Source organism: Condylostylus longicornis, unplaced genomic scaffold (assembly GCF_029603195.1).
Source record: "Condylostylus longicornis isolate FDR11 unplaced genomic scaffold, ASM2960319v2 ptg000773l, whole genome shotgun sequence".
NCBI classification, from domain to species: Eukaryota; Metazoa; Arthropoda; class Insecta; order Diptera; family Dolichopodidae; genus Condylostylus; species Condylostylus longicornis.
This window is the reverse complement of record NW_026578718.1, coordinates 9700-22088: the sequence shown is the minus strand read 5'-3', so window position 1 is coordinate 22088 and position 12389 is coordinate 9700. Positions and strand designations below refer to the sequence as shown.

At 43.4% G+C, this 12389-nt stretch overlaps 1 protein-coding gene and 1 pseudogene across 1 annotated transcript; both read right to left on the bottom strand.

Annotated features, from left to right (window-relative positions):
• Positions 1-369: 369 nt before the first annotated feature.
• On the bottom strand, positions 370-3304 carry LOC129618233 (uncharacterized). The gene is given in 12 exon segments (XM_055533037.1): positions 370-428; positions 478-676; positions 720-889; positions 933-1033; positions 1164-1319; positions 1365-1744; positions 1792-1953; positions 1998-2215; positions 2260-2695; positions 2741-2969; positions 3050-3249; positions 3251-3304. Coding segments are annotated over 12 exon segments (2364 nt in total).
• A 2661-nt stretch (positions 3305-5965) lies between these two features.
• On the bottom strand, positions 5966-8647 carry LOC129618234 (putative pre-mRNA-splicing factor ATP-dependent RNA helicase PRP1; annotated as a pseudogene).
• Positions 8648-12389: the final 3742 nt, after the last annotated feature.

Genomic DNA, 12389 nt, shown 5'->3' with positions numbered 1-12389 from the left:
GGGGCCACATCTGTTGCATTTTGTGATTTTAATCGTCGAAGACCTCCCGACGGCATTTTGATGTCATTTCCCAGTTTCAATTTTGATGAGGTTTTCCACGAAGGCAATTCGGAATAATCGGAAACATCTAAAAGGAGGCGTTTCATGGCAACGCTGAAGCTCAATGGTATAAAAATCATCAAGCAAGCGGTGATTCCCAACCCCCGCGCTAGAGGTGATGTGGCATTGAATTTCATCTAACTAAAATTAAAAAGCAAAAAGTTAAGAAAAGGCGGGTACCTTTTACCCACTACATGTGAAATGTCCGACAGACACAAAAATGGTTCATCTGGTTTAAAGAAAAGCACTACTGCTGATGTCATTAAACGCTCAAGACTGTACAGCTAGTTTGATCAAATGCTCCATAAACACTTTTAAGGACACATCATCTGACACAAAACACGAGGCTCTATCCCACTCACAAGGATCCCAACCTACCCGTTATAACGTAATTTGACGCATCAACCGGTTGTCCTCCATACCCCCCATCGTTCATTTCTGCCATGGTGTTGTGGGTGGCTGACGGATTCACCTTCGCTAGAAGGAAGCGCGCTTGACTTCCGCCAGCGTTGCAAACCACGAATTTTGGTGCCGGGAATCGGTCCTCTAGCAGGGCCTTCGCGTCTTTTTGCGGGGCCTAAAATTCCAGACTGTTAATTAATCATCATGAAAATCCTCACCTCGAGTAATTCTTTGAAGTTCTGAAATTCGGGAGATTGATCGTATCCCTGTTCCTTCCAAGAATGGATAGTGTCTCCGTGCCAGACAACGACATGGAAGAAGGAGTCTAGAAGTAGTATGACTTCAGGACGAAGGGATTGAACGTCCAGCATAACGGCTTTAGGTGGGCCTATGAAACATTCAATAAGAGTGACTCCATCTGAATCGATTACCGTCAAAAGTGTATTGAAATAGAGCGGGCTGGATCATGACGAGAGAATTGAGAACATTTTCACGCAAGAGAACTGTGCGGTAATACGCAGTCTCGTCAGGACTGAAAGAATCAATCAAAGAGGAATCCATAGAAATACATGAATATCTTATTCTCAAGATATCTTATTCTCAAGATATCTTATTCTCAAAATATCTTATTCTCAAAATATCTTATTCTCATTTATTCTCACCTCGCGTTAAAGGTCTGGAGAAAGTGAGAACGACGTAGATGATACATAAATTGGGGATAAATCGAAAACTCTTGTCCCAAATGGAACGTCGCTGGATCATCTTTTTGATAATCGGCGAAACGGCTAACCAGCCGAATCAATTTGCGATCCAACCATCTGAAAATAAGGGATCACTCGACATAACAACTGATTCTTTCAGACCTCAAGACATCTAAACAATCCTCTTGTTCTGTTTTGAAAACAGCCAAACGCGCCATGAGAACTGCAGCGGCTTCTTGATCGAATCCTGATACAAGATCGTGCGATCCGGGTTCTCCGAATCGATGGGACACCGTTGACACTCTGAGACGTCGTCTTCCACTTGGATGGTGATAAAGTGTTTGAAATTGAAGAAAGGCTTGACGCGATGGAGGAACTTGTGATTGATTTTGCGTTACAACTTCAAAATAGAATGCGAGAGTTGTTCTCTTATCAAGAGCAGGAATCACCCATTCGCATGTTCCTCCTTCTCCAACGCACGTCTCGCCGACTTGAAGACCCTTCTTTCCGGTCGACGTGCAACTCCCAATCGCTCCGCAAACCTAAGAATGAACAAGTGATGTGAACAAGAGATCACGAGGAAAATGACCTTGAGCTCCCTGGAGCAGAGAACTTCCAATTTAGCGTTATAGGCATGCTGCAAATATCCAGTTGAATCTGCTTCGAATATTTTACGAAATGAATCTTTGAAAACATTCATGCTGAATGAGTCGCTCATGACGACGAATCCACCAGTTTTGTCGCTACAGACCTGAATGTCCCAATCAATGAAAGAGAATGGACAACTTCTCTTACTCGCATCTCATACAATCCAACTTGGTCAAGAGAACACGCAAAAATGTCAACAGCGTGACCAGCTGCGACTGCTCGATCAGCCAATTCAGTGTAATACCGAAGCGCTTTTTTTACATATTTTGCGTTTTCAGTTTCCTTTTGAAGATCGAGATGATGACGAATTACTTCATTCAAGGATGTCCCAACAATTTGACCAGGACCGCTTGTACAGACACCACCTACACATGGAACGGATAAGTTTTGTCCCATTCCGATGAATTACCCGTAAAAAGCAACACACGTCCACTCTGTTGCGTCGCGCAGCTCTCCAGAAGAGCAAGAGCAACACTGAGAGCGACACCAGTGCACCGTTCAGCTCGATGATCTGTTGGGACAGGCCATTGATCCTTCTGAAGATCGTCTAGAATTGCATTAAACGCAAATTCACACTCCGAAATCGGGAGCAAAAAACGTCGCGCAGCTGCTCCTCCTGCTCCTCCGCGCGGATCTCGAGAGATTAACCCGAGCTGCTGTTGAACTTCCTGGTGTCCAGCTGGCTTGCTCCCTCTAAACACGTACGATTTGGGGACAATCCAGGAATCCTGAAATTCTGATAGAATTGCAATCGACTGTGTGATCTTACCCAATTCATGAACGTGGCACATCGCCCCATAAGTAATCAATCCAATATTTGAATCTTGTGGGACGAAATTGAGAACCTGACAGACAAAAATCAAATCAAATGAATGGACGGATGGTTGTACTTGTTGTAACGAATCCTTCAAGGTATCGAGCTCCTCTTCGAACAAACACGTATCAACAACGAACAAAAACGAAGGAGCTGGAACGATTCCGCCAGAATGAGCAGGGAGAATGTAGTCAACAGTTGGAAAAACCAGCTCGGGGGGAAGACGCTCGTCCGCAATGTGTTCTGCGTATTTAGGGGGAAACGGATTTCGGATTCCCGAAAATGGACAAATCCATGTTTTGTTTCTATAAAAAACGGGGGGAAGACTTGCATGATGTTTTATTATGAATACTGTAGATGATGAGTATGTGAATTGATAGAGTACCTTTTATCAATTTGGCAATACGGATTGAGTACGCAACCAGATTGACGACATCTTAAAGGTTCATACTCTAATTGGGGCGTTATTACAATCCTGACGAAAACAGTGATCAAATAGTTGAAATGTTGACTTGCCTTCAAGGGGGTGTACAGTCCTCCAAGAGGAAGCTCAATTTTGGTCGCTTCAGCCCGGGTTGGCGGAAAAAACATTCCACGAAAAACGTAATCCCGTCTGAGCTTCAAGCTCAATAACATCCATATTGAAATTCTGAGTTATGGATAGTAGAACAACCTGATCGCACCTGTAGGTACAGTTCAAAAGAAACGTTGAAATAAAATGGGACACGATTTTGTCTAAGACGACTGGCTCTTCGAACATCTGAGTGAGCGTATTCCGAGCGTATCAATGGCGTGATCAAGAAATCAATTGATTTTAATGGTGATTTCGAAATTTGGAACAATTCTCGGATCTCTCTGTTTCAAACGTTTCAAAAAACAGTTTCATCATTTTACTTCATTCATTGCCACAATTTCAGAAAAACGACTCGTCGGAAACCATTTCATGCTTTCTATGAACGCTCAATCTCTTGATCATGAATGCAACCGATTGGTGACTGTTGAAATGGACCCCAATTCTGAGAAAGCGCAGAAGGTCCAATTGTCTGTTGTGTGGGGGGGGCTGAAGGTCAACATGGAAAGGGACAAAGACGAACCGCTGCTGACAGTATTGAAGCGGTTGGCACTCGGTTTAAAAAATTTGCAAGTAAAAGAAAAGTCTGGTACGAAAAATAAAAAGGGACCAAAACCATCCAAGTCACCACAAGCTAAAAAGAGGAAGCAGGAAGTTGCTCCATCAACAGAAAGCGAAGATCCCGCAAATAAAACTTCAACGACTAAAGAACGATTACGTTTTGTTGAAATTGCCGCGCCAAGTGAAACACTCCCAACGATAGACGGCCCTGAAAATCTGGTTTTATACAAGGAAGGAGGAAGCGTTGTTTGTCCGGAAACAACAACTTGTGGTGAAGCGTTTTCAACTGCTGAACGTCTAGCAATTCTTCAAACTAGTCTTCTTATCGTACGCAATCCTCCAAAAATGGAACGACTTGGGATTTATGGAGAAGCTGTTGTTGGACTTCCATGTGTTTGCATCATACGAACAAAATCCTAAGTACGCAGATGACTTTGTTGTTGAGTGGTACTCACCTGTCCCAAAAACGGATGACGGAACGTTGAAGCCTCTTCACTGTCCTTCTCAATCTGGTCATCTCGATCAATATCTGGTTCACGTCGGAAAATGGTTCGTTCCTCGCCCCGTCGATGAAGGCGCTCAACTGCTTGTCAGAGGTCAGAAAATGTTTGTTTTTCTCTTGCAAATTAGCGTTTTAGGTTTTCATCGAAGTTTTCCGTGCCTCGCCGCACAGGCTTATTCCGAAGAAGTTGAACCAGCGCCTGGGGATTCATGGAAGAGTCGCCGACTTGATGAATTTAAGAGAAGAGAAGATTCTCAAATTCTGCGTGTTGCGTCTTTTAATATCTTAGCTGATGAGTATGCGAGAACTCCAGTCGCTCGGGAAATCATGTTCCCCCTATTGCCCTGAAAGTGCTTTAGCGATTGGATTCCGAAGTCCCAGAATTGCCGCTGAACTTCTCGATTTGGATTGCGATCTCTTGGGCCTTCAAGAATGGTATTTATTTAATCTATTTCGATGGATTGCTGGTTTTGTTGCAGCTCTGCTCGATTCTATGAACAGACATTAAAGCAACTTCTAGGCACTCGATATGAGTCTCGTCTGACAGTAAGAAGAATTTCGCATCTCGGTTGCATTTTTTTCTTCTTCAGTTAAAAATTTCTAAAGTGAAGGAAGGGTGCGCAGTGTTCTATGATCGTCAAAAATTGAGAGAAATTGAATGTCATGATTTTGAGTTCAAAACAGCATTTGTACGAAACGCCATTCTCTTCTTTTGAGTCGATATTTTGATCTCAGATGGAGGATCCTCGTTTGTCTGTTCTACGCGACCAAATCGCACTGAAATGGCCGACATTCATTTCCGACGTGCTTCCTCGGTTGACAACCATTTTTCAGTTGAGCATCTTTGAAGTTGTTGCCACCGGTCAACTCTTTGTCTTCTCAAACACTCATCTATTCTATCATCCAGATGCCTCGGTGTGTCCCAATCTATTGAATTTCATGATCTATTCCTTCAGAACATTCGTATATTTCAAGTCTACGCGCTCCTCCATCGCATTGCAGTTCTTCGTGATATCTATTCGTCAAAAACCAAGCGACCCATCGATCTGATCGTTCTTGGAGATTTCAATTCCACTCATCAGTCCGGTGCGTATTCCCTGCTGACTTCTGGAGTGTTACCCGAAGATTCAAACCTTTGGACTTCTGGTAAGAAATTCCATGCATTAAAAAAATCAATGAAGTATTATCAGGGGCCGCAATTCAGCTGGGATTTGGTGGAGGATAATGAGGAGGCAGAGGCAATAGCTAAAGCTTCTCTGATCCCTACAACTCAAACCTTATCCAATGATATTCCAGTTAACAATGAATCATTCGAACATTTTGGATTTCAATTAGAATCACCGAAGAGTGTTGGATCCCTTCATGATGTTTATTCAACGAAACCGTTACCTTTCACAAATATTGTCAATGGATTCGAAGCTGCACTTGATCATATTTTCATAAATGGATCAACTTTTGAGGTGATATATCTTTCATGATAGTCATTCATATTTCCATGCTTTCAGGTGATTCGTCATCTCAGTCCAATTACCACAGAAATGGGACGAGAGCATGGAGGTCTTCCATCCATCAATTTCCCTTCAGATCATATATCAATCGGTGTTGAATTAAGAGCTAGGCAGTGAAAAAAACGGATCTGTTCATTAGACTCATGAACAAGGAAATATTTATCTGGCCGATTTTTCCTTCCGAATCTGGAGAAGCTTGCGCTTCATATCGCCCTCGGGAAGTTCGTCCAAATCATAGAACTTCGGCGCAATTTGCAAAAGCCACTCCCCCTGAACTTGCGTGCAAGTACGGATGTAATTTTGCGATGTTAAAACAAACTCATTATAGATGACCCATTCTGGCTTGAAATCCAAAACTGTTGATGGATGAAGAGCAACCCGCTGATGGTCTTTGACTGTTAAATAGATACCACTACGCTCAACATGAGCAACCTGAAAAACAGAAATTAATAAATTCTTAAAATCAAACAAGCATAATCTGACGTACTTGCATGAAGAACCCCCCGACAAGAGCCTTTCTAATATTAAGATAGTAGTTCTTATCATTATGGTCCACAGACACCAGCGGAAGTCCTAACCTCTCCAAAATGCGAGCAAGTTGTTGTCTAACATTGTCGGCCGATTGAAGAGACTAATAATAAAAATAACACAAAGTAGGCACCTCATATTAAGCTGCATCACCCACCCTCGGATTCAAGAAGTTTTCCCAACAGAAGTTTTTTTCACAACCAGCGTGATGCTTGTACGAATTGAAAGCATTCAGAAGGGTTAAATGATCGCCATCCAAATGAGCGAAACGAGCACGTGCTGCATCAGCTTCTTTTGCTGCTTCACGTGGCCGAACGAAACATTGAGCTACGCTGAGCATCGCCTGGACAGGAGTAAAAAAAGACTACAGGAGCCACGTTCTCACCAGGGAACTGATTCCACGAGCACCCCTCAACAATCGGCAACTTCTCGCCACTTACTGTAATTGTTAAAATTTCATTAGAACATTTGAATTGTGGTGAACAAACAAGCATCTTGGAGAGTTGAGGGTCAAGCGGAAATTCAGCCATTTGTTCACCAATGGATGTTAATTCACCCTCATCATCCTAAAGCAGGAAGATGGAATCAATCAGACGGCAAGAGAACCTACCAGAGCGTCCAAGTAGTTGAGTTGTTCTAGAGCACGCATCAAAGTCTCTGGTGCAGGCGGGTCCATAAAATCGAAATGGACGAGGTCATCAATTCCTAATTTTTTTAATGTTAATACAACATTTCCAAGATTCGAACGGAGAATTTCTGGATATGTTTGTTCAGCGAGTTCCGCTTTAAATGCAGATTCTGTATAGAGACGGAAGCACTTTCCTGGCTGAGTTCGCCCGGCCCTGCAATGATGATGAGGTTTAATCGTGACATGCATGCCACATACCGTCCAGCTCTCTGATGGGCAGACGCTTTTGAAATGGGCGAGACAAGAAGAGACTCCAAGCGGACTCTTGGATTGTAAACTTTTTGTTTCGAAAATCCAGGATCGACCACATAAACGATTCCATCAATTGTTATTGATGTTTCAGCAATATTTGTGGATACAACAACTTTGCGACCACTCGGTCCTCCAGCGTATTTTGGTCCCGGAGGTCTTTCGAAAATTTTTTGTTGCATTTGAGGTGGGAGAGACGAGTACAACGGCACAACTAACAACTCCCCCGCGTCACTGAAACGTTGAGCTTCCCTCTCCAAGGATTTTTTTTGCTTGCTCGATTTCCTCTTCACCCGTTAGAAACAGCAAGATGTCTCCTTGTTCTTCTGTTCTGTGAATTTGCAGCACTGTACGAATCGCTGCTTCAAGATAATCCTTTTCTGGCTCTGAAAAAAAGCAATAAAGACCTCCGTCGTGTTTTTCCGACTCACGAGCAGAATAGAATATTTCGACTGGATGCAGCCTTCCGGGAATGTTCAGAATTGGGGCTCCATTGAAGTAACTTTGAAACTTTCCAGCGTCCAATGTCGCCGACATTACAATCAATTTGAGATCTAAAAACAGCAAAGAATAAAACAAAAATAAATCGCTCAAAGTCGTACCAGGTCTATTTTTGATAACTTCCTTCAACAAACCGAACAAGACGTCAGTCGCCAGAGTTCTTTCGTGCGCTTCATCGAGGATTACAATGGAATACCGATCCATTAATGGATCATTCATTGCTTCCCTCAAAAGCATTCCATCAGTCATGTATTTCAATACAGTCGAAGATGAAGACTTATCCTCGAAACGAATAGTATAACCGACGTGCTCGCCCAGTCTCACATCCTGAATACAAAAAAATCTAAAACCGAACTACTTCAAACTCCTACCATCTCATCTGCAACTCGTTGTGCCACACTCATAGCGGCGACTCGTCTAGGTTGAGTACAGCTCACACATTTTCCTTTATTTAATCCCGCTTCAATCAAAAATTGGGCGCACTGCGTTGTTTTACCAGACCCGGTTTCACCCACTAGAACGAGACACTGAAACAACCAAACTCAATTACCCTTTAGTCATCAAGTCACCTGATTCTTTTTTATTAATTTCACGAAATTCTTCTTTGCTTCCCAAGCTGGAAGTTTTTTTCTGGTTTCCAAAATATCAAAATAGCGCTGGGAATACTTCAGCCCAGTCAGAGGATTCACATTTTTCTGTATCGCTGTCGCGTCAACGTCGCTCGTTGCTGGTCCGTCTGAGAATTTGGTTTGCCGTTTCTTGACAGACACTCCTTCAGCTGAAAGACTTGAAATTTCACAGGCGGATTCTTCTCGGCTGCGTTTGCGGTCTGTAGACTCCGATTCTGTCAAGTTAAGACGCTGCTTCCCCATCATTTTGTTAAGCGGGAAACGAACGAGACCTTTAAACCTGTCCCACACAGGTTGGTTTAAAGGCGAGGTAAAGAGTCATCTAGAACGGATTTACTTCAGAAGGGAGGTTCATGCCGGAAGTGGAAACCCCGAAGTCCCAAATGGGATGTAGAACAATACAGGATCATTGATCAACTTGCTCTAAACGTCGGAAACACACACGTCTGCCACGTTGATGACTCTGCGACAGCAAGGATACGCTGACCACATTGCAGAATCTCGCACAAACTTGGGTTCCTTTCGGCGGGGGCTACAGAGACGACGGATATAAGTCATCTCTAACGCTCTACCATTTAAGGTCGATTATCTTCTCTAATGGTCCTGTGAAGCTCGTGTAATGTTGCGTACTTCTCAATATTCGAGTTGTTCAACAATAGGCTTTTCCCGAGACGAAGCATGTGTTTGAGCAGTCTGGGGAGGCGATAACTTGACCAAGAATGGTGATGAGCCAAAAATGTTAGACTGTTAAGAAGAGTGGTTCTGAGTACATAAGTTTTGGGACACAGGAGATATGGGACTGTTTACCGTACATCTCCGACGTCTTTAAAAATAATCAACACACCTGTGACTGTTTAACTTCGCTCTGAAGCCAAATGCAACAACAACTTCAACAAACTCTTCTGAAGCACAGCCCCCGACAGTCTTAAACGCCAGTGGCTATAGTTGCCGGCGAACGACGCACTGATAGACCTCCATCCTCGCTTACACTCCGAACTGTCGAAATCCGTGGACATTTCTGCAACAACAGCAGAAAGATTACTGAGAGAGGATTTTGATTTAGAGATGCCAAATCAACTTTCACTACTACAGCCTCTTGCTGTGCCACTCCCATTGCTGGAATCGGAATCGCATTTTAACGAGACGTTTTGGGAGCGTTCTGGTGAAGTAGATTTATCGATGACTTTTCATACAATATTAAACAGAGATTACCCGTACCCAACTACAACTGCTGAAGAATCATTAACTGGCTATTTTGATGTCCTTGTGCATCGTCCAATTACATCGTTACTGGGACTCTTGGGAATAAAGTTTGACCAACATTGGAATGAAGCTTCGTAAGCTTGCAGTCATTTTCGCCGTCTCTTGTCATTTCGTAATTTTTTTTACTGTAGCGGGGAGCAGAAATCGTCCGGATTATTCCCTGTTTCTTTCTGGATACGTAGTCCTCTTGAGAGAAGACAAGCTCCATGAGAAGCAGTTGGAAAAGACAGAAGATCAAATCAATTATTATCGCGAACGTGTGCACCACACATTCCTTAGCTGCAAAGCAACTGAAAGTCATGTGCGATTCTGTCTTCATCATCCCAACAACAACCGAGACGCCCCTGCACTTGACCTTGGAACTTTTAGAATTGATACCGACGATGGACTTAAAGACTACTGCCGAGTGATTGTCAATTTATCTCGTTTCATATTTCATCGGTTGGTCCCACGTTCGTATGAATACGCTGGGTTCGATTGCGGCCATGCATCTTTTAAACGAATCATTAAGCGCGTCATTGGGAGCACCCGTCTATTTTACAAGGTAACCGCACAAAGTGGTACTGAAGGAAGCTTTATTCCAGACATTGATGCCGTTAAGAGAGTTTATCAGATCGCAGCAGATTCCCAAAATGTTCGGGAGTTACTTCTGAATCAGAGTTGGTCTCATTATTATCATAACAGTATCTTCAATGGAGTCGGAGAAGCAAAACTTCCAATACAACGACGTGATAGCATCGCTGTAATGGATGATGTGGCATACCCCGGTGTCCCAGTGACTACTCGTGAAGCTGTTCAAGCTGCAATTGACGTTGCTGAATGCATCCGCTGTCTCCACCAAAATGAGATTCTTCATACAGATGTTCGATGGGTAAATGTCAGAAAATTCTCTCGTGACGGTTTGGTTCGGTTCACGCTTATCGATTTTGAGTTTTGCCGTCGGGGAGTAGCAATCGATTGTCCACCTCAAGAACGTCGACACAACGGTTGGGTTCCTGATACCCTCGTCAATGGCCAGTACACACGTGCGTCAGAGATGTCTCAATTTTGTCGAATGATGACGTCGGTCTCCCATTTATTCCCTTTGTGCTTGGTTGAAGATCCAGCATCGGCCAGGGGACTTGCTGCCGCTTTCTTTCAGTTGATTTGGAACAGGCGGAGACCTGCAGATTGCCCCACTCCTGAAGACGTCCTCTTGGGGGCACGTCGGATCAATCTCGATGATGTATGACCATGCGAGAGTTGCTGTAAAATTTAATTATTATTTCGTTACCTTATTCAGTTTCTGTACGGTGTTCGTTCAACACTGGGGACTTCAAAGTAATATGCTTCATTGAATTGCCATTCGTGTATGACAAATGTCGTATGTGCGTAACAGAAGATAGATTCTCTACATGCAACTCCAATCAAACATTGAACTTGACCTTTTATGCAACACAGTTTCAACAAGAAAATCATGTCATTGACCTTCGCGCCTCCTAATTTCCAACCGGATTCCGACAACAAGAGAAGCTGATGACGAAAAGATCTTTCCGATGATTGGAATTCTAGAAAGAAACCTTTCTCTCTTCTTGTTTTGCAAAATAGTTTTAACTTTCTTTCTATTTTTGCTCAACGCATTATATGAAGAACATCTTGAACAGCTAAACGAATTGGGAGTGAATCAGGGAAAGAACAATACAGGAACACAATTGGACATCTGAGACGTTGCAGAGACGCTCCATTTTTACATCCGCAATCTTTTGAAGAAAAGTGTGTTTCTTCTCCATAGATCTCGGCGGATGCAACTCTTCACTCAACACCATAACTGATTGGAAGTCTGGATGATGGATGGGGATTCCATGGATACTCAAGCAGATGAACGCAATTGGAAACCGTCAACATGCAGTCTCGACGACAACAAAGTTTGTAGTACTACTTTCATTCATTGGTATTATTCACCAAAGCTTGGTTACCCAGATTGATGCAAACAACAACGTCGCACCAATAGAAACCCCAATGCAATTGGTGCACACAACCAAGTAAGGCTTTTTGTTGATATGAAGAACAAACATATTGATCCGATCAGGATCATCAGGAGAATCTCATGCGTCTTTTGAATAACTAGATAGAAAAAATGACAACAAAAAGCTAAAAAAAGAGTCCATCATCGTTGTACAGCCATAGAAGGGTAAAGAAGCAGCGAAACTGTGACGTCATCCCGCTGTGATAACGCCGCCCAGCGCACTAAATGATCAGACAGCCGTTGGGCCGCTTCACTTGAGTTTGCGAGACAAAACAAGCGATCGGCGATTATTTGAGCAAGTGATGCCGATCTTGACGGCAATCGATCCACAGCGTCCCACAGTCCATCAGAGGCACACACTAGAACCGTGAACCTAAAGCGAAGACAGTCGATGAAGGGGCTGGTGACTGTGGCGTACCTTCTTGAGTCTCGTTTTAAACGTATGACGCGCACATCGCTGGCTGAACTGCGGGTTCGTTTTACTTTCGCCAGATGAGAATCTCCGATACTGAATGATGAACCGATGAATACGAATGATCAAGGGAACGTACCTTCCTGTCAGTTGCAATCCAGCCGACTGTCGAGGCCCACGCGCATCGACGCGCCACACATAAGGCTCTCGAAGCGCGTAGACGGTGACGTTTTCGTTTGGCGGAAGAGTGCGCCGCGCGTGTCCCATTGCGTCTTGAACTTCGTCTAGCGATTTAAATGGTTCAAATT